This window comes from Pogona vitticeps, chromosome 5, assembly GCF_051106095.1.
Source record: "Pogona vitticeps strain Pit_001003342236 chromosome 5, PviZW2.1, whole genome shotgun sequence".
NCBI lineage: Eukaryota > Metazoa > Chordata > Lepidosauria > Squamata > Agamidae > Pogona > Pogona vitticeps.
Genome location: NC_135787.1, coordinates 69,770,345 through 69,794,499, shown reverse-complemented (window position 1 = coordinate 69,794,499; position 24,155 = coordinate 69,770,345). Strand labels below are relative to the sequence as shown.

The window sequence follows — 24,155 nt, the reverse complement described above, 5'->3', positions numbered from 1 at the left end:
GGTGGTCATGTGATAAAGCAAGAAATTATTGGGTTAAAATTCATATGTGGATTAAACAAATGTCAAAACAGGAAACAGAATTCAAACCAGAAATATTTTTATTGGGATTATTGACAAATAACATAGATGCACAAAGCCAATACTTAATCCTGCATGTTTTGACTGCAGCTAGATTAGCATGGGCACAGATCTGGAAGGAGGGAAATCCACCAAAGGATGACATGATCATTAAGAAAATACTAGAATGTGCAGAAATGGGCAGATTAACAAATCAACTTTCTACCTAAGCTGGAATTTTTTTTAATGACTGGTGGAAAGCAGAAAAAGTGCATCAATAAATAAGATTGCTTGTAGGTTAAGCTTATATTTTATGTTTTCACTTTATGTAGGATGTTTTATTTATATGTTTATAAGTGTTGGAAAATAAAAGATATATAATTTAAAAAAGGAAGCCCATGACTAGGAACAGGGTCTTCTCTGTGGAGAACTCTGGCTGTAGAGATGAGCCAAACCCTTTCCCTTGTAATATTCAGAAAGCAAATAAAAACTCTTTTCTCAGAGAGTCATTCCAGGAGATCCTCCCTTTATGATTTGTTTCTGATTTCGTTGTATTCATGGGTATTATATTTTGTAGTTGGTATCTTGTCCATTACCAGCATCTTGGAGTGTTGCTGTCCTTTTATATTTTTATATTACTATACTTAGTGAGTTGGGCGGAGGATAGGATTCTTAAAAAATCTTTACTCACTGTTGGAAATCACCTAAAGTAGTGGCTTGCCACTAGATGGTGTGGTGTAGAAATAAAATAAAATAAGATAAGATAAAGTTCTTAAAGAACCTCAAAGACATATTTTGACATGAAAAAGACAACCATGAATTCATGAAAATATTCATTTCTACCTTGGTGGCTTGCATAGAGATATGCACACTGGTGTATTACCACCCAACTGTGTTTTGTTCATGGCCACTCTTAAGATAATTGTCACAGTTTAAGTTTTAACTTCTCTGTAACCCCATAGGTTATAATCTCCCACTCACTCACCCGGTTGTATGCTAATCTGCCAACTAAAGGAACCTTTTCATGCATCTGATGAAGTGAGCTGTAGTCCTTGGCAGCTAAAAACAAAGAAACCAAAGGAGTGTTTGTTGTTTATGCCACAGCAGACTAAGACAACTATCCTTTTGGAAAATCTGTCATCACAGTACAGTTCAGATAGGCTATAGATGGGCTGGGGGCCTTTACCTGCCTGCCTTCAACTTGCTGGGGAGAAGCATATTAAAGTCATGTGATGTTTATTAGATTTTACTGATCATGTAGAAAATGATGTGTCTTGTCTGGAGCTGGAGAAAAAAATCCCACAGGAAAAGATTTGCCCTCTTAAAGCCAATGACAAATTGTGATGGGGTTCCTTCTCCCGTTTCAAAGCTCTACAGCCACTCCTGTTCCCTTGTCCTTACATGCCACTGTAGCCTCTTTTACTAAAGGAAAATTACCCACCATGTCAGCAGGTCTGCAAACAAGAAATCCATTGTAATTATATCTCCAGCTGCAGCACTACTCGCAAAAAAGGGCACAGTGTATATGAACACCAAAGGGGATTAGTATGCTGAACTAGTACACTTCTCTTCTTAAATTCAGATTAAGGGGCAGAGGTGGGTGGGAAGAAAGTCTAAAGCAGATTATTATGGAGAGGAACAGAGGGTTTGTTGTTTTTATTGTTTTGTAGTATCTGTTTGGCCAGGTACAGGAATCACAATACTGTATAGACTTTGTCCCTTAACAGAATAGGCAGTCAATTACGCTAATCTTATCTAGTGAGTTTTATTGGCTGTCCTGTTTCTGTTTTTTACTCTGAGCTTTCCACTCCACATCTGGAAGTCCTTTAACAGGTCCTTTCACCAGGACATGCATCACATTAATACACATTAACTCATTTCCCCCTTGTCTGAGAATGTAACCTTTTGGGACAAGAGTTCCCAGTTGGTGCTGGCAAGGGCAGCTGCCCAGGAGTTCTTAAGGAGTCGGATGGGCCGCAAGAATGTTTCTTTTCAAACACCTTCTTGCAGTAACCAAACTGTCTTAGGGAAAGAGCGATCCTAACTCATGTCCTCAGGCTAGAAATGGTTTGTGAATATATTCCCGTGCTTATCGGAAATGTATTTGTCATCTTTCCAAAGCCATAATTAAATTAGTATGCAAGCTCTTAAAACAGCAGCAAGTCAATGCAAGAATACTTGAGGATGTGACTACACAGTGAGGAAAATGTGAATTAACTCAAATTCGCGCTCTTTGTGAAGTCAAACTGGGGTATTTGATTCCCTTCAATTTAAGTTGAACTTAAATTGGAACTGCATTAAGAAGGCTGATCATAGGGCTTGTTAAATTATAATCAATCAATCAATAAAATAAACAAGAGCTCTGTCCAAGGAGAAGCTGTTTAAAATTTTTAAAAAAATGTCTTGGAAAAAGAGGCTTTGCAGAGAGAGGGGATTGCTGACACTGCCTCTGTGTGTACATGTGGTTGAAGCAAACCAGCACAAACCACCAAAGTGGCAGTTTGTGCCCATCTCTAGTTCAAAGTGATCACATGCTTTGAATGAAAGCAAAAGGATTATTTTTTTAAAGTAGAAGAGTCTTGGGTAGGGAGGGACAACTGTGTATTGAGGTCATGGGACTCTAGGCTGATCCACATCTCCCATTGTGTCAGGTGGTCAACAGGAAAACTGTGAATTACACAATCCCCAAACCCTAGTATTTCCTGCCTTTCCCTCCATACAGTCAGGATCTGAGGGAGCTGGAGCTGGGCAAAGGAAATGATCAATAGGATGGGAGAGCAGAGGTTAGGATGCAGGGGATGGGAAAGTCAGAAACCAACTAAAAGAAGAAATAACAAAAAAGACTACTTTTTCTGTGCCCTTCCACGTGTACCCTTCCACCTGCACTAGCCTTGGCTTGTACTGCATTTTTAAGAAGTTGCTGGGATCTTGTCACTGGGACTTGGCATGTCAGTCCAGGGACAGTGTTACCAGCTAATCCTTGGTGGAGATGAATGGTTGAATGTAACATATGCTTCTCCAAAGTTGGTATTCTAGGTCAGTATACATCTGTTACTGGAATAAATGTACAGCCATCACAAGGAGTAGCCAGTGACAGACTTCTTTCCTCTATGGCATAGGTCGGGAAACAGGGGTAAATTACCCCAAATTGGGTAAAAGTGAAAATCCTGGGGGTAATGAGCAGATGCCACCCCCTCCCTCTGCAGGCAAACGTCAAATTGTAAGCCACCTCTCACCGTTACTTCCTGGTTGCAGCAGGCACTTGTAAATCCTCTGTTCGTGGGAGATAAGCCTGCTTAATTGGCTACAGCTGTGGAATAGCCCCAAGCAATCAATCAATCCGGGGCTTTGAATGACTGCTTCCTCCGGAAATGAATGCAAGCAAGCATGAGGCGGGGAAAGGATCAAGGAGCAAGCAAGGGAGGGAAGAAAGGTGTTAGAGACAGAGGACTTCATCAAGCTTATTTAAATGTAAAATGGAGAGAGGAAATGGAGGGAGAGTGGCTGGGTGGATGTGTGTTTGTGTGTGTGAGAGAGACTGACTCAAAACTGTGAAAATGAACAGGCAAGCAAAAGAAACTTTGAATTAAAGCGGGGGGGGGAAGGGTGGCTTTTTAAGGTGCTGTCTAGGTTTATCATTGCTTTCCTTCCAAGAAGCAGGCATCTTTGAATCTCGTGGCTGCTGTCACCCTCTGCAGTGATCATGGAGCCCAAGAAAGTAAAATCTGTCACTACCTCCATATCTTCCCCTTCTATTTGCCAGGAGATAATGGGACCAGTGGCCATGATATTAGTTTTTTTTATCTTGAGCTTCAGACCATTTTTTGCACTCTCCTCTTTCACCCTCATTAAGAGGTTCTTTAATTCCTCCTCACTTTCTGCCATGCTTTTGCATAGTCAATGAAGCAGAAGTAGATGTTTTTCTGGAATTCTCTGGCTTTCTCCATAATCTAGCACATCTTAGCAATTTGGTCTCTAGTTCCTCCGCCCCTTCGAAATCCAGCTTGTACTTCTGGGAGTTCTTGGTCCACATACTGCTGAAGCCTGCCTTGTAGGATTTTGAGCATAGCCTTGCTAGCGTGTGAAATGAGTGCAATTGTATGGTAGTTGGAGCATTCTTTGGCACTTCCCTTCTTTGGGATTGGGATGTAGACTGATTTTTTCCAATCCTCTGACCACTGCTGAGTTTTCCATTGATGATGATTAAAAAAGCACACTGGTCCTTTGATATTGGGCTGTGGCACCAGGGTGTGTGACATGACCTTTAGCCTGGTTTGTTCCTTTTTGCACACCCCACATAGAATGATTAAAGTGGTAGGGAAAGCCCCCCCCCCAATTCTGCGTTGGCTGTCTCTAGCAAGCATGTCATTGCTAGCACCACTCTGGCAGCCACTGATGATGATTAAATCCTCTGCGAGCTAGCAAAAATTTAATGCAACTTGCTAGGCATGTTGGACACCTTACTATCTCTCTATACCACACCATGGTTGGAGTGCGATGTGTTCCAGCAAAAATAGTGCACATCTTTATCAAATTTGGTGCATCCTTCTAGTTCGTTACAGAGCCTGTGTAGATTCAATAATATTTTTAATTCAAATAATTATGATTTCCTTCCTTTCGAATCAAGGGGGTAATGTCGGCGTATATAAATTTTTGGGGGAGTAAAAGGTTAAAAAGTTCCCTGACCCTTGCTCTATGTATTAATAAAAATCCCTTTTAAAGCCATCCAAGCAGGCTGCTCTCACTTCACCCCATGATAGTGAATGCCATTGTGTATATGCCCATGTTAAGAAGTATCTCTTGTACTTTTTACAGTTTAGGCAGTGCCCATGTTAAGAAGTATCTGTTGTACTTTTTACAGTTTACGCAGTGCAATCCATTAAAAGCAAAACCAAACCTAAGTCCAATTGTAGTCATGTAAATAACTGCCCTCACAGTAGTGCTATTAAAGTAGTTCTCAACCCTGCTTCACAACACTCTTCTCAATGAGAACTTCTTCTGTTTTCTGCTCCAAATTTTTCCTGTGAAAAGGGGGTGATCAAGAGCTGGGAAAACTGTGCAAATATGATATAATGGTTACTAGAATTTGGACTGTATCTGGCAAAACTTCTGTCTTCCCGTCTTCTCCACAGCAGGTGTAATGCTATACACCTTTATCATGTTATTCCGTCACTCACTGTACTTGCTTACCTTTTACCAAAGCTTAGTCCTAACTGTTGTAAATTTTTCCTCATAAGGGATAGCTTTGGCTGCTTGAGTGTTTAGGTTGCCCTTTTCTGCACCTTTTCCTGCTCCGGAAGATTATTTTTTGAGGCGTGTTGACCAGAACTGTGTATAATACTCCAAGTGTGTTGACATCATAAATGTCTATAAAAGCATCACATTGACAAGCTGCATGGGCAAAGAATTACAAAACAGAAGACAGCATGACCAAAGCTTTATGTTTGGCAGACTTGCAATGGCATGGTGCAAATGGATTGGACCAACTAGAAGATAAGACTGTCAATCATAGTCCACAACCCTTGCTTTGTCCAATCAGGTTCACTATGGATTCCAAAAAATCTCACCAATAACAGAGCAACAATACTTTGGAATTAATTTCTGCCACATCTCTGCACTCTTCCTGTATCATTAGATATTTACAAATACTTACCCTACTTTTGTCTGTTAAAAGTTATTTCCCCCCTCCTTTTCTCCTTCATCTCCCATCTTTTTTCCTTCCATCTCCCAGCTTCTAGACAAAGCCCAACTTCTGAGAGACAAATGTTAGCAAGCATGGGTTTCATAATGGCATTTGTTTTATCCATAATAAAGGAAGAACAGGCATGAGTTATTCATGCATAACCAGAGCATCTAAACAATGACTCACCAAAACTCAATTTAGAAATTTCACCTAAATGAAGTGGTTGTACTCAACTGCTGCAGTGACAGTTCCCAAAGTTTGAAAGCCAGGTTTTTGGCTTCTTCTGTTTATTATCACTATGACTTAGAGCAGTGGTGTCGAACTGTGGCCCTCCAGATGTTCTTGGACTTCAACTCCCAGAAGCCTTCACCACCACCTCTGCTAGCCAGGATTTCTGGGAGTTGAAGGCCAAGAACATCTGGAGGGCCACAGTTCGACACCACTGACTTAGAGGGTAGATAGTCACAGTCTCTGTTTGACAGTGCTTTGATTCATTACAGTATAAGATTTTTAAAGTACAGTTTCATGTTTTATTTGGTGCAGCAGTATCATAGCAGTATAATGAACCATAATTGCCCTTCTGTTTTCACAAAGCTTATGAAGGACATGGTCACAAACTGTAAACAAGCAAACTTCCTTCGACAGTTTCAGTAAGAACTACAGTACAGTAGGACCACCACCATGGTATCCATAGGGAATAGGTTCCAAGTCCCCCCGCGGATACTAAAAAGTTTGAATTATAGCCAAAACAGTCTGTTGGACCCTGGACCCCTCTGTACCTCTAATTGTTATCTCGTTGGAGGCTCTATGAGCAAGAGAATGCATTTCCTTGTTTTCCCAGAGTGAGGAAGGGGCTGGCTGGAAGGCAGGAAGGGCAGGAAATGGGAAACCTCTTCCAGGAGGCAGTTTGCTATTGGTCATCATCCCTCCTTCAGCTTTACCAGCCAACCCAGCTCTCAGTTTTACAAACAACGCTGCTCTGGAAGGTAGAGGAAGGTACCTCAAGCTGCCAGGAGACTAGGTGAAATGGTGTTGGCTTACTTATATAACATAGTGTTTGGTTCCCTCTGGTGGCCAGTTCTGATAATTCAATCATGAAAATCCATATTGCTCGATATTTTCATTTAATATTTTTAGTATTTTCAGACTGTGGATAAGTGAATCCACAGATATTGATACTGTGGATACCAGGGTCCTACTGTATTTCTCTACCTCCAACAAGTGCTCAGCTCCGGACGTTTAAAGCTATTTATATCCTTGAGAGGATACTACAAATGAATGAGTTACAATGAAGCGTGCAAGTATCTAGGGCAAACCTACTCAGAAAACTAACCAATTCCCTTTCAAACTTGAAAGAATAGCCTATTCTAGTCTGTGCCAAGTTCAAGCTCCACTTGAGCCTGTCATGCCCCCAGTGACTTCAGCAGTAGTGCTCATAATGAACAAGCAGTAGCAGATATAAAGAAACCTCCTTCTCTTCATCAGGAAAGAACACAGGGATGAAACTTTCTCTTAACCTGGGATTAAAATCTAAACTGCGATAAAATTTTATTTATTTATTATTTATTTATTTATTTATTTAATTTCTATCCCGCCTATCTGGTCGTACTAGACCACTCCAGGCGGCTTACAACAAACAACAACAACAAAATTTTAAAACATTACAATTTAAGAAAGATAGAAATTAAAAAGATATAGAGAGAAAATCGTCAGGAGTTTTCTGTTGGAAAGGCCCGCTTATACAACAGCGTTTTTAGTTGTTTCTTGAACATGCCCAGCGAGGGAGCCGCGCGAATCTCAGGAGGTAAGTTGTTCCAGAGGCGAGGAGCCACCGCCGAGAAGGCCCTATTTCTGGTCTTTTCCTTCCGGGCCTCTCTCGGCATTAGGCTCCTCAGCCTCACCTCCTGGCATGCACGAGTGACACGGGTAGATCTTGGTGGGAGAAGGCGTTCCATCAAGTATCGAGGTCCTAAACCGTTTAGGGCTTTGTAAGTAAGCATCAAGACTTTGAAGTCGATGCGGAATCGGATGGGCAGCCAATGCAATGCGGCCAGAGTGGGGGAGATATGTTGGTATCTTCTCACTCCACTGAGTAATCTGGCCGCAGCATTCTGCACCACCTGTAGTTTCCGCAGCAGCCTCAAAGGTAGCCCCACGTAGAGCGCATTACAGTGGTCTAATCTTGAGATTACAAGCGCATGCACCAAAGTGGTGAGAGCCCCAACATCAAGGTAGGGTCGCAGCTGGGCTATCCGCCTAAGATGAAAGAAAGCGGTGCGGACCAGGGACGCCACCTGGGATTCCATGGTGAGCGCCGGGTCCAGATGGATCCCCAAGCTGCGGACCCCATCCCTGGCGGACAGAGTCACCCCCCAAAAAGTGAGGGAGTTTCCCATATCCCCAAGTGTGGGGGCGCCCACCCTCAGTACCTCCGTCTTGTCCGGGTTCAGCCTCAGCCCGTTCTCCTGCATCCATTCCAGTACGGACTCCAGGCAACGCTGAAGGGACAGAACGGCATCTCCTGCAGTTGGAAAAAAGGAGATGTAGAGCTGTGTGTCATCCGCATATTGGTGGCACAGTGCCCCACACCTCCTGATGACCCCACCCAGCGGCCTCATATAGATGTTGAACAGCATTGGGGAGATGATCGACCCCTGTGGGACCCCACAATTGAGGCTCCACGGGGCCGAGACAGCCTCCCCAAGCTGTACTCTCTGGGGGCGGTCCTCCAAGAAGGAACGGAGCCAGGCCAATGCGAGGCCACCAATTCCCAACTCAGAGAGCCTCCCCAGGAGGATACCGTGGTCAATGGTATCAAAGGCCGCTGAGATATCGAGGAGGACCAGCAGAGACACTTTGCCCGTCGGCCTCCCTCAATAGGTCATCAAACAGGGCGACCAATGCCGTTTCTGTTCCATGGCGCGGCCTGAAGCCCGACTGGAATGGATCCAGGGCATCTGTTTCATCCAGGAGCGCCTGAAGCTGATCGGCCACCACCCTCTCGACTACCTTGCTCAAGAAAGAAACATTGGCGACGGGCCTATAATTGCCAATTTCGTCCGCCGCCAAACTAGGTTTCTTTCTGATGGGCCTAATGAGTGTTTCCTTGAGGGCAGAAGGAAATCTGCCCTCAAGGAAAGACCCATTAATTATTACAGTAGCCCATTCTGTTGTTGAAGGCCTGGCTGCCTTGATTAGCCAGGCCGGGCAAGGGTCCAAGGAGGAGGTGGTGGCACGACAGCGATCAAGCGTCCTGGCCACAGTGTCGGGCGAGACGGGCTGAAAGGAATCAAAAGTCACCGGACAAGACGGAGCGCTGGACATCTCAGCTCGACTCACTGTATTCAAAAAAGGGGAGAGGTCCCGGCGGATGGCCTCCACTTTAGATTTAAAAAATGCTGCAAATTGGTCCGGTGTAAAACTAGGGGGAGGCCTATCACCCGGGCCAATTCCGGATAGGTCACGTACTATACGGAATAATTCCGCCTGCTGGTTGGATGCCTCACTTATCCGGTTAGTGAGGTAGGTTCGGCTGGCAGCCTTTACCTTGGCTTGGTAAAGGTTAGTAGCGACCTTAACAGCTATACGATTAAAAACCGTCGGGTCCTTTCTCCATTTGCGCTCTAGCCGTCTCCTGACCCGCTTCGACGTCCGGAGATCCTGGTTAAACCAGGGCGCCGGGCGATCTCTGCGGCGGAGAGGGCGTTTAGGCGCGATCGTGTCTACGGCACTAGCCGCGGCGGTGAACCAGCCGTCGACCAGAGCCTCGACAGGAGCGCCAACCAGGTCAGCCGTAACCCCTCTCATGGCATCCTGGAATCCAGTCGGATCCAGTAGCCTTCGAGGGCGGACCATGACAATAGGTCCTTGCTCCCTGCGAGGGGGGAGAGCCATCTTGAGGGTGCAATTTAGCCCCCCCCCGAATTCATAATTCTAAGTGAGGTAGTATGAAAACTTGTTCACATTATTAATTCCATTATGTGTGTGCATGAATTGTTCAACAGGAGATAACACAGAATGTTCTGATTTGCACCTTATATAAATTTATATCACTTATTGTGTGAGTTGCTCCAACTCAGATTAGTCTACCAAATCCTCTCTGTTTGACGCATATCCTGTTTGCTCCCATATATTGAGAGCAGCTTACAACTAATTCACTGGTTTGGAAAATAAGAGGAGTAAAACAAAATGCAGACATTTTATAGACAACCAGAAAAGTGCTCAGTTGTAGGTGATTTCTCAAATTCAGTTGTGCTTTTATGAGCAGTGTAATCTTACAGTTTTTTAGGATGCAATCTAGAGTACATATATTAGATCTTCACCTTCAAGGACAGAGAAGTCTCTGAGTACACATGTAACCGTACAAGCTGGAAAGTGCATGGTGGGCATGTGATGGTGGGCATGCCAGGAGAGGCTGTGGATCCATAGTTGCTTCCCAGAAACATCCATAATACAATAACAACAGTTCACCACAACCTTTGGAGCTGACACAGATTAATTTACCTTCCCTTAGTTTCAGTGGGAATTTATACACAAACAGTTGATGACAAGAGGAAAAAAGTGAATACACTCCTCTTCCTTCTGTCATTCCAGCGTAAGTCCAATGGGGTTTATGATACTTTGGACAAGGCTAATATTGGGCGTGTTATGGTTCCATGGCTAATCTTAGAATCACTGCTTGATTCTATGCACAGTTACACAAACATTTTATTTATTTATTTATTTATTTATTTGATTTATACCCCACCTATCTGGCCTAATAGACCACTCTAGGCGAAGACATAACACGAAGAAGCAAATTGCTGCAAGTTAAAAAATAGTAGACATTATTCGTTGCATATGGAGTCAGACAATTCGGTATGCAACAGATAGTGCCTATGGAGATTTCTCAACATCAGTTCACATCTAATAGTCAGCGTTTGCATAACCACAAAACAGGATTTCAGCCACTGTGTTAAATAAACACTGTGTTAAATAAACACAGTAGCCCTAAGATTAGAATTAGCCCTTTGCCTGCAATTCTGAACTGCAAAACACGGACTACCTTCTCCCTGTGTTGTTTTAAACTGCTCCTGCTTCCACTTTGTTGGTTCAGGCTACCACTGAGCTTTTATCAGGAACTAAGAAAATTAGTACTGACCAGAGTCCCCGCCTGCTTTCCTTGTAATAAAAGCTTGGTCAAGCCACCCACCTGCATGAGACGAATGTAAATTGCAAATGGGATGTTGAGGGTATAATTCTTCAGACCAGAGGGAGCTGCTGCCGCTCCTGCTATACTGTTTTCAAAACACTGGGTTTATAAAGCTATTACAGTTGAATTCTTGAAAGTTTTTGTACAAATATTTCAATTAGGTTTTACCTATTAGGTACAGGGCTCAAGGCCACTTCCAAATGAATCAAATAAGAGCTAGTATCCTATTGCATTATATGGTTGTAGAAGGGCAATTATGTTAAGCATTTCTCATAGTCCAGCAGGCTCCTTGTATTTTTAACTGTAGCAAGTTTAGTTGCCTAAGCAATTGCATCATCAGACATGCAGCAGGATCTGTTGGGAATTGGACAGGATTATTAACATTATTTCCTTTATGCTCTGAACAGGATAATACCCAATATATTTTAGAAAATAGTGATGATAATAAAAAAATCTGTAAATTTATTAAATATATAGACACATGCATTAGCTGAATTTTGCTGGGTGCTCATTCTAAGTATCATGGAAATATAAGTAAATGTAACCTTGTTTATATCAAAATTAGGATCATCCAAAGCTGCCTAGCCCTTCAAAGCTATCTGTTTAACTCAGCAACATCAACACTATGAGCAGAAAATGTCAAGTACTGTACTAGGGACGGATCTGACCCTCTGTGGGTCCAAACCTGGTAAACACTGGAGACATACAATTGTCATGAAGACAACAAATCCACTCCATGTGCTAGTCCGAAATCTAGAACTATCCAGTATCCGATTCTTTATCTAAAATAGGTTCAACACCTTGAACCACCCTTTTAAAATTTGGACTAAAACCCAGAGTAGATTCAGTGCCCTTGTGACTCTTTCTCATGCCATGTTGTTTGGTAATTTCCCAGATCTTTATGCATTTTCCCCCATTCTAAAAGACAAAAATGTTATCTCCTAAGGCTAGTACTGCCTGTTAAGAATGTTAACCTAAAATATTTGGGTATTTTTGGCCCCTCCCTTTTGCTGTTGGTCCCCCCACCCACCACTGGAATGCAGCCTCTGAAAATATGTCTGACACTGAATTCAACTTTTAGGATGAAAGAGGTTCCCATTACTTTGAGCTACATTAATTGTCAGTTGCTCTATACAGTTTCAGACAGCTGTCTTTGTGAATCCTGCCCAATGATCTCAAGGGTCGAATCTGGAATTCATGTTGTAAATCAGGTACTCCATTACTGACCTACAGCCATCCCCCCATGATGTACAGACATAAGGAAAAAACAATGGGTTTATGGAAGATTTTGGGAAAAGGCAGGTGTAGATTAAATCAATAAGTTAATCATAGTTAAGTATTTTCAATGTACTGCAGAAATGCTACATAACAGTTTGAAAGAAGCCCCCAGATTTTAGAAAACCTCTAAAATGGCAGGGATGAATTAGTACAAATATAATCTGCTTAACTGGCTGTGGATGTGTGCATTAGAGAACAGCTATCAATGATGATTGAATCCTGGCAACATTTGGTCACAACCTTCATGAAGACTGTTAAATCTGGCGAATGTTATGTCTCCATGAAAAATAGCCTACTACAGATGGCAAAGAAATACAGTAGAGCTAGCTTCCAACAGAAGGGCCAAGCACCTGTGTTTTACATTAGGAGCCCGCTAACTGTTGCACAAACATTGTATCTTATATCTTGCCAGCACGTGAATATTTGTAGTTCCCAAGGGCCTTGTCTAATCGTAGCATGAAAATCCTGCCAAAGTACAGCAAAAACTTACCCTCAAACATTTCTTAAAAATGGGAATACCATTTTTTGTTTTTAATTTCCCCCTCCTAATATAAACCTTTATCTCTGATTGCTGCCTGTGTGATGACAAAGATCTACTATAAATGTAGTTCTGTTATTGAACCAACCTGGGTGGATGAGTGGGACTATAGAGTTCTGCAAGCTTCCAAGTGGCACAGAACTCTTCCTTGGCTAGGAAAGTGTTCCATGAGGTGTGAATTATGAGTATCAAATTAATAATTGCAGACAAAAAGCCAGAGAAAGTACTGAAGAAGAGTATTTATAAGTGAATGCAATTTGTATATAGCAAATGGAATATGTTTTAAAATAATCATATTGAAACAATTATGTAGGTGCATAGAGCTATTTACCTCAACATTTGTTTCTCTGCATATACTCAGAACATGGCCAAACATCCGGAAAAACCTACAACCACCGGATCCCAGCCGTGAAAACTTTCAAGAATACATTTCACTTAACTATTCCTACAAAACACCTCTAAATATATGCAAAACAAAGCATCTTCATTGGCTCTTTGTTTATAGTATGCAGCTAAGGTGTACAGACTTGCTTTTAAAGTCTGAAATTGCCAACAATGTAATAACTCTTCATTGATAATTTTGAATTTGACAACTTACTATTAAGTGGAACTATTTTTTAGGTATTTGTACAGTTGTAAAGACATTGTATTACGAAGAAATACAGCAGGAAGTCTTGGCTTCAGCATTGTGGGAGGTTACGAAGAAAGGAGTGGAAACAAGCCATTTTTTATCAAATCAATTGTTGGAGGAACCCCAGCATATAATGACGGAAGAATCAGGTAATGGAATCACATTACTAATAACATAATCTTTTCCACCAAATGTGGGATACTGCCTTATGCTGTCAGGCTGCAGGAAGCTGTTGTCTAAGGTGGCAGACAAGAAACGTTTGCCAGTTGTACATCAATACACCAAGACTGAACCTAGGGCCTTCTGAAAAGGCAAAACATTGTTCATGCTAATTACCTCTGCCTTGGTTGCATCATGTTTTGACCACTGTAATATGCTCTACATAGAGCTATCACTGAAATGTGTCTGGAAGATTCTGATGGTGCAAAATGTGACGTCTTAATTTGTGCATAGTGTTAAGATAATCCTTTGATACTGAAAGGCATGCACATTGTTCTTAAGGCTTTGAATTTAATCATCAGAACACTAAATGAGTTACGGCAGTGGTTCTCAACCATTGTTCTTGGAGTAAAGCCTTCATCACTAGCTGTGCTGGCCAGGATTTCTGGGAGTTGTAGTCCAAGAACATCTGAGGAGCCAAGGTTGAGAAACACTGGCTTAGGGGTGGCTATCTTAAAGGGCTACCAGTTCATTGTGAACCCATTGTTCATTAAAAAAACTAGCAGACATCCCCTTGAGTATTTTTTTTAATCCACAGAAGCCAGAAGACTGGCAGATAGAACAGGGAAAGAAAAGAGCTTCCTCCTAACCTTGGAATGCATTCACATTAGAACTACAACTTGTTCCTAGTCTTCCTGCTTTTAGAAAAGACATTTTAAGTGCATATTTTATAACTTGACTCTTTTAGATGCCTTTTATTGTTAGTACATTTAATGATTTTTGCATTCAATGTTTATGATTGTTGCCTGCTGTATGGCATCATAGTTATTTTTAAAGAAAGAGAATACATAAATTTTATTACTGAGCTACAGCCCTTTTCCCAAATATCTGAATAGTTCCTAATAACTATGTAGTTCATTTACCAGTTTAGCATGTACCATTGACAGTTTTTTTAAGCTTGCATATCCTTCATCCCACAAATATTCTGATAAGATTGGTAGTCTACTGCAGATTGAAGCAATACAGTGGTGCCTCGCCTAACGATTACCTCTTTAAAAGACGAAACCGCTTTATGATGAAGTTTTTGCAATCGCTATTGCGATCGCAAAACAATGTTGCTATAGGGAAAATTCGCTTAATGATGATCAGTTCCCTGCTTTGAGAACCAATTTTTTGCTAGACGACGATTTTAAAACAGCTGATCGGCGGCTCTAAAATGGCCACCCGCTGTGCAAAATGGCTCCCTGCTGTGCTTTAGGACGGATTCCTCGCTTTACAGGCATGAGAAAACGGCTGCCCTATGAAGGATCTTCGCAAAATGAGCAGGTATTTGCCCATTGGAATGCATTGAACCGGTTTTCAATGCATTTCAATGAGTTTTTTAATTTCGCTTGACGAGGATTTCGCTTAACAGCGATTTGAACAGAACGAATTATCCTTGTCAAACGAGGCACCACTGTACTTACCTACTCAGTTCAACACACAAAGAAGGGAGTACTTAACCCTGCCCTTATCTGTCATTGCTTTTGTGAACAGTGGCACATCTAAAGATGGGAAAGGAAAAAAGTCCCCTCCCCCAATTTTTCCCCAAGGGCAACTTCTCATTCCCCCCCCCCAGAAAAAGGTAAAACATGAGAAACTTATAAGAGCACCTAATGAAATAGTTTATCTGTTGGAACAAGTGGTTATTCTCTTGAAATGCTAGGAACTGTATAGGATGATTTTCAATGCTATCTAGTTGCCTCAACATATTGCAAGCTGGTATGATTTTCAAAGTTATGTGAAATATTTAAGTACAGTGGTGTCTCGCTTAATGATTACCTCATTAAACGAAGAATCCGCTTGACAATGAGGTTTTTGTGATCACTTTTGCAATCGCAAAACGATGTTTTAATGGGCAAAATTCACTTCCTGATGATCGGTTCCCTGCTTCGGGAACCGATTCTTTGCATTATGACGATCAAAACAGCTGATCGTCGGGGTCCAAAATGGCCGCCCGCTGTGTAAAATGGCTCCCCACTGTGCTCTAGGATGGATTTTTCACTGCACAGGCATTGGAAGATGGCCACCCTATGGAGGATCTTCGCTGGACGCTGAGGTATTTCGCCCATTGGAATGTATTGAACCAGTTTTCAATGCATTTCAATGGGCTTTTTTTCGCTTGACATGGATTTCGCTCTACAGCAATTTTGCTGGAATGGATTATCCTCGACAAGTGAGGCACCACTGTAGTGGTTTTAATACTGCTGTCCCCAACTGACTTTCCATACCTGAGCAAAGATTTGAACCCAGGTCTCCTGAGCCCTTGTTTGACACTAAATCCACTATGTAGACATAGAGCTCTCACTGATTCTCTACAAGATTCTCTACATTGGCTGTCACTGATTCTCTACAAGATCAGATAATACTGATTCCTGTGTGTAATGCAAATATATATAACACCCAAATCCAAGACTCGTTTATATATAGTGCTATTTCCTACTGTGTTTCCTACTGTGTTTCCTGGGAGGAGAACCAGCCTCTGTAGCCTTGGACAAAATACACAATTCTAGGGTGCCCCCAGAAGAAGAGAACCAGAAACCAATTCTAAGTATTCTCTACTGAGAAAACCCAGGAAAGGATCACCACAAGTCAGATTTGATTTGGCAATTATTTCTGGTGGCTATCTCAGTGAGGTTAGGAGTTCAACTCCCCACTATGTACCCCAAAAGAGCCAGCATAAACCCAGAATGACCCCAGAAGGGAATGGTAAATCACTTCTGAGTACTTTCTACCTAAAAAGCCCTGGAAAGCACATGATGATTATTATTATGTCCCATACATGCTGTTTTTCTTTTAAATGGGCATTTCATATTTTAAAAAATCTGTTTCCTATTTGCCCCTAGAACATTAAGACTTCAGAATAGAATACAGGGGTGATGTGATGGGGTGGCATGAAAAAACCCTACAGAATGGTTTATTCCTCTTCAGTAAGTTTTCAATTAATCTTTATTCATCGGTACCTCACTAATTTAATTCTATCCCTTTATTTACTATTTTCCTGAGAACAGAATCAAAAGCATTCTAAAGGACAAAAGTTCAAGAATAACAAGAGAGATTGTTTTTTTATTTTATTTGAAGATATGTTCTTATCCGGGAGTAACTGAAATGTCAGTAACTCGTACATCCTTCTTTTCTTCCAGATGTGGGGACCTCCTCCTTGCAGTAAATGGCAGGAATATCTCAGGAATGGTGCACACCTGTTTGGCAAGGATGCTAAAAGAACTGAAGGGGAAAATTACTCTCACCATTGTGTCCTGGCCTGGTACTTTTTTATAAAATTGTATTTCACCTGGAGAAATTCAACAACTAATTGACACATGATCAGCCAGCTATATGGACATCTATTTACTCCACTTTCTGCTCACCTATTTAAATGTAAAAGAAAAAGTTGTTCAATGTAAGTGTGCATAACACAGAATGCTTTTAAGGAAAACAAATCCTTGTATTAGACAAAAAAATGCACTTTTAAAATACAGCCATCTAGTGCGATCTTAAATGCCAGGGTACACGTGCTGATCTTTGTCTCACTTGTTTGTATTTTTATATCTACTGAAAGCAGAGTAGTAATGTTTCACCTTATGTTTATTTAAAAAAAAGATACAACTTTCGAATGGAGTAAAGTATCTCTAAAATCTCTTGAAATAATTATTGCAATACTTTTCTAACAATTTTTTTGGCAGCATCTATTCAAGACACAAAAGCTAGTGATTATAAGACTTTTTTGTGGTCAGTATGAAGCAGATATTTTAAAATGTTGTTTCCTAGTGTAATAACTGTGAATGAATTTTTATTTTTACTCTTTAAATAACTGTAATTGTACTTGGTAAAACCAGGTTATTTTCAGGAAGAAAAAAAAACATACACAAAAATACATATTTCTCTCCAGTACTTCTAATTCATGACTATTCATTATTTCATGTGAATATTCTACCTATTTTACTGAGTTTTGTCCATTATCTTCCTTGCGGGGTAGTTGTCAATTGATATGACAGGAGGCACCAGGTGTATCAGAATGGGTACACATACGCACAGTCTACTACAGTACTGTAAGCAGTACACAAAACTTTAAAACTTTTAAAAACTTGTTTATGCATAGAGAGGGAGAAACAGGTTGAAGATATGTGGAGTTTTGCTTTTGATCCCTTGAATGAGAAGCTACATAACTACTGTATATATTTTAAGTGGCAAACAAAATGGTGGTTGTAATTTATTCCTCCAGACTCTGTACATTGGTCATGTTAAAGTCCTTCAGTTTGTTGAGCAAGGGCACACCTACAATGACCATTTTAGTGTAGGCTGGCGCAGTCTAAATAGGATTGCGGGGAGATAAACTATTTGGTGTGATCTTTGTGTCCAAATGGCATATCAACCTCAAGCAACTGTCCAGCTCCTTCTGGTGCAATTGAACACTTCATCTGCTACTCTGCAGTTTTTCCTTTTCTTTGTGAATACTGCCGATCAAGAAACCACGATTTTGATTGGCACTTCACACAAAAGCAAAATTTTTTTTAAAAAAAAAAGTTAATCTAAGTGATTCTGTGCATCTGTAGAAAAATAATTTCATTTTCCTGCTCCTCAGCAGGAAAAGTGTTCAAATTACCAATGTCCCGAAGAGGCTTGTTTATTAAGCCACTTCACGTTACTGGAAATTCAAACAAGAAGTTCATTCCCAGTGAATGCATTCACAGGGGACAGACTAAACTAGAGCACAAGAACTCAGACCAAAAAAGTAGTAGGCCCTGACAGGGGCTCAGAAAGGTGTGGGTTGGGGTGCCCTGGAGGCAATCTGATCGGCTCATTATGTGGCTCCCAGAAAAAAAGTGTGACCAAATCCACTCCTGCAATGCAGCAAACAGGGTGACAAACACCTGTCTAAATGAGCCCTTTGTTGGGAAAGCCTTTGTACTAGTTCTGCACACTGCATGTCAATGACACTCAGGTTAATAGTGGAAAGTTAAGATGGTTGATCTTAGCAAGCTAGTGGCCACAATAGACCACCATAGGCATAGGCTTGGAAATACTGTAGGCATTGGGTGGGGGTGGGGGAAGGGCACAGGCAGGCACTTCCACTTTCTCTTTTAGATTTCTTGTAGGGGGGGAGGTCTTGTCCAAGGCCCCTATGGTAAAAATCATTGTTCCTGGAAGAAACAGAAATCAGTCTTTTTTGGCAGACAGAAAACACTAAGGACGGGGTTTGGCACCACAAAAATTTTGCCCCTATTTGGGGGGGGGGGGGGCGGCAGATACAGGTGAGTACAGGAGCTCATTAACTAACTCTCCAGGTACACTTCATGGTATACGTTATATATATATATATATATATACAATATTGTATGACATGTATTATGTATACCTTTACATTTCTTGATGTATAGATATGACAAAAACAACATGCTTTAACATGGAAAATTCACTCTTTTTATTTTCAAAAAATCCAGATTAAACTTATGCTTTTGTACTAACAGAACAAGATTAAGAGCAGTGTTTTAAGACCCAGAAAAATAATTAGATTTAGAGCAATCTATTTCTGGCAATAATATAAGCAAGTAGGCAAAAACACACATGCCTATTCTGCAGGGGCAGCATCAGTGTTTTCCTGTTCTGGGGCAGGTTCGCCACCACCTGTTTCTTTTCCTTCTTTGCTCTTTTTTGATTTTTTGTGTTTGTGCCTCCTGTGGCTGTCCCCTTCTTCACTGTCATGGCGACGCCGACTGTTACTGTAAGAAAGGGAGGAAAACACAGAAAGCTATTAAATGAAGTTTCACACTAAGTACCAGCTTTCTGTTTCTTGCCTTGGATGTTATAAAGCTGTGCAGTGTGGTCATGAACATATTTTCTAAGCTTACACAATTTAAGCCAAAAGGAGACTGAAGAAAAATATTGCCACTGTTGCACTTCATTATGATTCTTTAGAACAAGAACTGGAGGATTTGGGGGGCACCTACAACTGCCCTGAAAACCTTTGTAATAAGATAATCAAATTTATTTTTGCAGCTATGTGGCAATAATTTTATTTATCAATGAGAACTTAAACTCTTAACAGAATTTTATGTTTGTTTACACAGGCGGCCTTAAAATTGCTTTATAAGAGGGCTTTGGTTGTTTTTTTCTTAATTTTCACTGGAAGCACTATGTCAGGCAGAGAGATCTTCTTGGTCACTCTATAACGTCTCTGGAGTGGCCAAGGCAAGACTGGTCACAGTCTTCAGTGTTCACGTAATATAACTGCATATAACTGATGAGGTGCTTTCAGTCACTTGCCTAATTATGTCGCTGGTAATGCAAGTAAATGGGTCCGAGCAGCTCATCCATTGGCTGCCATTAGCCACAATAAGTTACACAAACACCAATAGGATTCTAGCTAGCAAGTAATATAATAGTCGCATTTAGCTCCTCTTTTCGCACAATGTAAGGCTGAATTAATGTCATTAGCAAATCTAATCTGTGTCAATGCCACAGATCCACACTGTCAGGAAATAGCCCAGGCCCCAGTATCTCAGAGTCCCACAAGCACTTCAGGGATGATTAGCTGCCACTATGAGTGGGAGAAACCTCGTTTTCTTTGCTGAAATGGCAAGAGCATTATCTTTCCCTCCTCAAGCAGAAGAGTGAATAGTAACATCTAGAAGAACCATTATTATCTCTCTTTCAGTCTGATTTACTGGTCATAAGTTAACAAGGGCTAACACTATCCAAGAATATTTTCTACTTTTAGCAACTGAAAACACCGCACAGAAGTTCAAGGTTTCTTATTATACTTGAATTAACCTCTTTCTATCTTACAAAAAATACTTTCACTGCTTATTAAAAAGCTAACCTTCGTGATGACTTGTGTCTCGTCTCCTCCTTTTCTCGATGTCTCCTTTCTCGGTGCCGCTCTTCCTTCTCTCTGCTTGTTCTATGTCGTTCATAGCCTCTGTCTGCATATTCTCTGTACCTATATCGTTCCTCGTCACTTACAAGAAAAGAAAACAATTGTGACCAGTCAGCAAACAAGTGTGTTGAAGCAGTTGTTAACCAGAAAATACTGAGAGATGAGATTTCAGGAAAATCCTTGTGCATTTACTACATCCAGTAATACATGATTCTAAAAGACTATTTCTGTACATATTCAATATCTTTCCTTATGAGAGAACACAGGAATAACCACAGAACATAGTTAGGTGTTCTGGTTTCCACTGTGGTCACTGCAGAGAACTCAAACTCCCGTAGATTGGTGCATCTGGGTACCTAACACAGACGATAAAGCTAGGTGAAAAGAAGTTATCTGCTTCCTCTTATGAACCAGAATAAGAGAACCCAAACAGGAAAATTAATGCCTTTCAGGCTTATCTAAAAACATTAAATACTTTAAGAGTTACCCAGAAGCTCTACTGATGTATCACTAAACCTGGAAAACTCACTATGCAGGCAAGACTATATTATGCAGCCCCACATCCCACTCTGTGATACATGACCTGTAGTTCTGACCAAATGTAAACATCTATATGGAGGGGGGCTGTGCAAGATACAAACAGCACAGCTTTCTTGCTTACATGGAGACCATAATGTGTATAGATTCTTCTCATAGAAATCCATTTTATTCATGCATATGTCACTGGCAAGACTATGTGTGCACTACTTAGGACACCTTGTACAGTCTTACACTTTTAATGCTGTATGGAAGGGGATAAAAATACAGCATCATCAAATATCACACTGAGGGTGGGGAACCTGCAGTCCTCCAAATGCTGAAATACAATTTGATCACCCTTGATCACTGAACATGCTAGCTGGAGCTGATGAGAGATGAAGTCAAATAGCACAGTAGAACCCATGGTATCTACAGGGGATTAATTCCATGATGTACTGTGGGTGCCTGAAACTGCAGATACGAGGGAATCACATGTTCCTAACCAGCAGGATAAGTCAACAACCCGTGCTTCAGCTAAAAATTACATGTTTATCTTCTTGTAGCATCTCCTCAAGCTTCTAAGAGCAATGAGGCTTGTACAGAGACATGCACTTGAATTAAGAACTTCCCTTCTCTTTTCGCTATTCTCTGTCTAATAAAAAGAGGTTACTTACCTGTAACCCTGATTCTTCAAGTGGTCATCTGTGAATTCACACTAATGGGTTAATCTGCGCCTCTGCAGAGCAGCCTCGGAACCTTCAAGAGCTCAGGCACATGGTGCCAGGAACTTCCACATGCTGCCTTTAACCCTGCCCCCAACACCAAGTGCCCCAGTTCCTTAGAACTATCTGCCGCTGCACAGCATGCAAATAACACACATGACGTACAGTGAGGAGGGTGGGGATTGTGAATTCACAGATGACCACTTGAAGAACCAGAGTTACAGGTAAGAAACCTCTTTCTTCTTCATGGTCTCTGTGAATGCACACTAATGGGTTGACTAGCAAGCTGATTTACCAGGTGGAGGAACGTCACGAGAGCACAGAGGCCAGGACAGCACGGCCCACTGTGGCTTCAGCCTTGGCTAGGACATCCAGCTGGTAGTGAGCTGCGAAGGTTGATGGTGTAGCTCAGGTGGCAGCTCTACACATATCAGTGACGTCCACTCCTCTGAGGAATGCTGTTGAAGAGGCCATGGCCCTTGTTGAATCAGCCTTAACCGCATATGGTAGCGGTACATGAGTTCATATACCAGATGGATGGAGGAAACGATCCATCCAGAGATGGTCTGGGCGTTGACCTGTGCACCCTTAGAAGCACCTTGGAAGGCTACAAAGAGTCTCTTTGAGGTGCAGAAAGGTGAGGTGCAAGCAACCTAATAGGAGAGTGCCCATTTGACATTTAGGGAGTGCAACGCCTATTCCAAAGGTGTGGGACGGGAGTCATTCCGACGCCGAGGCTAAAGACTCAAAAAGTGGCTTCACAAGGCAATTCAAAATGAGCTGGAGTGACCACTACAGAGTAAGAGGCTTGTAAGCTGGGCACATATTTTTCAGCCCTTGCAATAACTGTTTCAAAGTGTGGTAGCGAAAAAGAGACGCTGAGTCTGAAGATTGTGGCTTATAGGCCACTATGACAGCAATATATACCTTCAAAGTGGAGTGGGAGAGGCCACACCAAAACAGGTGCAGCAGAAACTGGAGGACTGTATCAAGGGACGTCGGGCTGACAGGTAAGTGCAGGGGTGACGTGAACTTGCAAAAAGCCTTCCATTTATAAGAATATGTCAAAGTAGTGGAGCGCTTACGCGCATGGGCAAGAACCTCAGCTATAGAGGGGGAAGCCACCATGCCGTCAGGTGATGAGCCGGATCTTCCATCCAAGTCCGGATGGAAGATCTTGCCGTGACATGGGGTCAACAGGTGTGGAGTCAAAGGCAGGCTGATGTACTTCTTTGCTCTTCCTTGAAGGGCAGAGAACCAAGGCTGACGAGGCCACCAAGGGGCCACGAGGACAACATTCATGTTGTCTTGATGGATTTTGACAACCGTCTTCTACATTAGCGGAATTGGCGGGAACATATAGAGGAAACCTGTCGACCAGCTTGACATGAAGGTGTCCCCTCAGGAGCAATGACCTGGTTAGGCCATTTTAACTGGTTGAAGGGATTGTCCCCAAAGGCGGAGTTTCAGCCTAGATAGGCGAGATTGGAGGACTCTGCGCTTGAAGTTCTTACAATGGGTGCAGGAGGAGGTTCGGTATGCTTCTCCCAAACAAAAGAGGCACTTGGCGTGGTCACCAGAGAGTGGTATTTTATCAATGTGGAAAAACCAATTTGCAAAAAAAGGGATGGGGGGGGTGCTGCGGCCAAAAGGCCAAGGGAGAGAAGAAGAAAAACTAATAACAGTATTTAACATGATTTATTTTCCTAAAGATAAGTGATAAAAATAAAAAAGGAACCGAGATTAAGCTGTCTTTCACTTTTACTCACAGAAGCAGAAAGAACATGAGGCTCTCAACGCAGCGGTTGAAAGAAAATGAAAGGAGGGGCTTGGTGCCAAGGTGCTTATACAGGGCAGAGGGGCTTATTCTAATGTGTATATTGCTACCGCAGAAGCTCTAGAATTTTCCGATGAGGCTCCACACAGGCGTGGATCACCCAGGGTGTGATTCACAGAGGCCACAAAGAAGAACCACAAAACACAAGAAAGAAAAACAATCTGTTGGTACCTCGTTGTTATGGAGCACACAAAGGAGTAATTTCTATTCTATTTATCAAAAATATTTTTATCCTTCAATGGACAATAGTTAAAAATAATGTTATTAAATGGTAAAACAACATTTGTTCAAGAGTGTCATATACGAATAATCCATAGTTCTCACACCTCCCACTTTCTCTTTTAATCAAGCTTTTACTAGGCAAAGGGTCTCCTGGTTTCTCACATAGCCATATGGCAGCAGTTTTATTACAGATGTCAGATAATTTAGCCACATTAAAAGACAAAAAACACCACTCCTCTTCATCTTCCCTTAACTGTTAAGCCAGGCAGCAACACAGAGACTTCTCTAGGCCTGGAAAATGTTAAGGATAATTTTAAGCACCCATGAATGGCCAACCTTTTTCTGGCCTTCAACCAAACTGCCTAAAAAACAGATGTTAAACTTGTCCTCACATCTAAGACG

The 24,155-nt window shown here is 41.6% G+C and overlaps 2 protein-coding genes across 19 annotated transcripts in view; one reads left to right on the top strand and one right to left on the bottom strand.

Annotated features, from left to right (window-relative positions):
- LNX1 (ligand of numb-protein X 1) overlaps window positions 1-17,474 on the top strand; it is a 149,187-nt gene extending 131,713 nt beyond the window's left edge. For all 5 annotated transcript variants that reach the window (XM_073001255.2, XM_078394675.1, XM_078394674.1 and 2 more), the window contains 2 exons: window positions 13,369-13,527; window positions 16,720-17,474. In XM_073001255.2, the coding sequence (XP_072857356.2) occupies window positions 13,369-13,527; window positions 16,720-16,855 (295 nt within the window). In that variant the 3' untranslated portion in view covers window positions 16,856-17,474. The remainder of the gene's footprint in view (window positions 1-13,368; window positions 13,528-16,719) is intronic.
- A 1,500-nt stretch (window positions 17,475-18,974) lies between these two features.
- Window positions 18,975-24,155, bottom strand: part of FIP1L1 (factor interacting with PAPOLA and CPSF1) — a 47,098-nt gene continuing 41,917 nt past the window's right edge. For all 14 annotated transcript variants that reach the window (XM_073001265.2, XM_073001264.2, XM_020792513.3 and 11 more), the window contains 2 exons: window positions 20,397-20,534; window positions 18,975-19,296 (listed from right to left, as the gene is read on the bottom strand). In XM_073001265.2, the coding sequence (XP_072857366.2) occupies window positions 19,091-19,296; window positions 20,397-20,534 (344 nt within the window). In that variant the 3' untranslated portion in view covers window positions 18,975-19,090. The remainder of the gene's footprint in view (window positions 19,297-20,396; window positions 20,535-24,155) is intronic.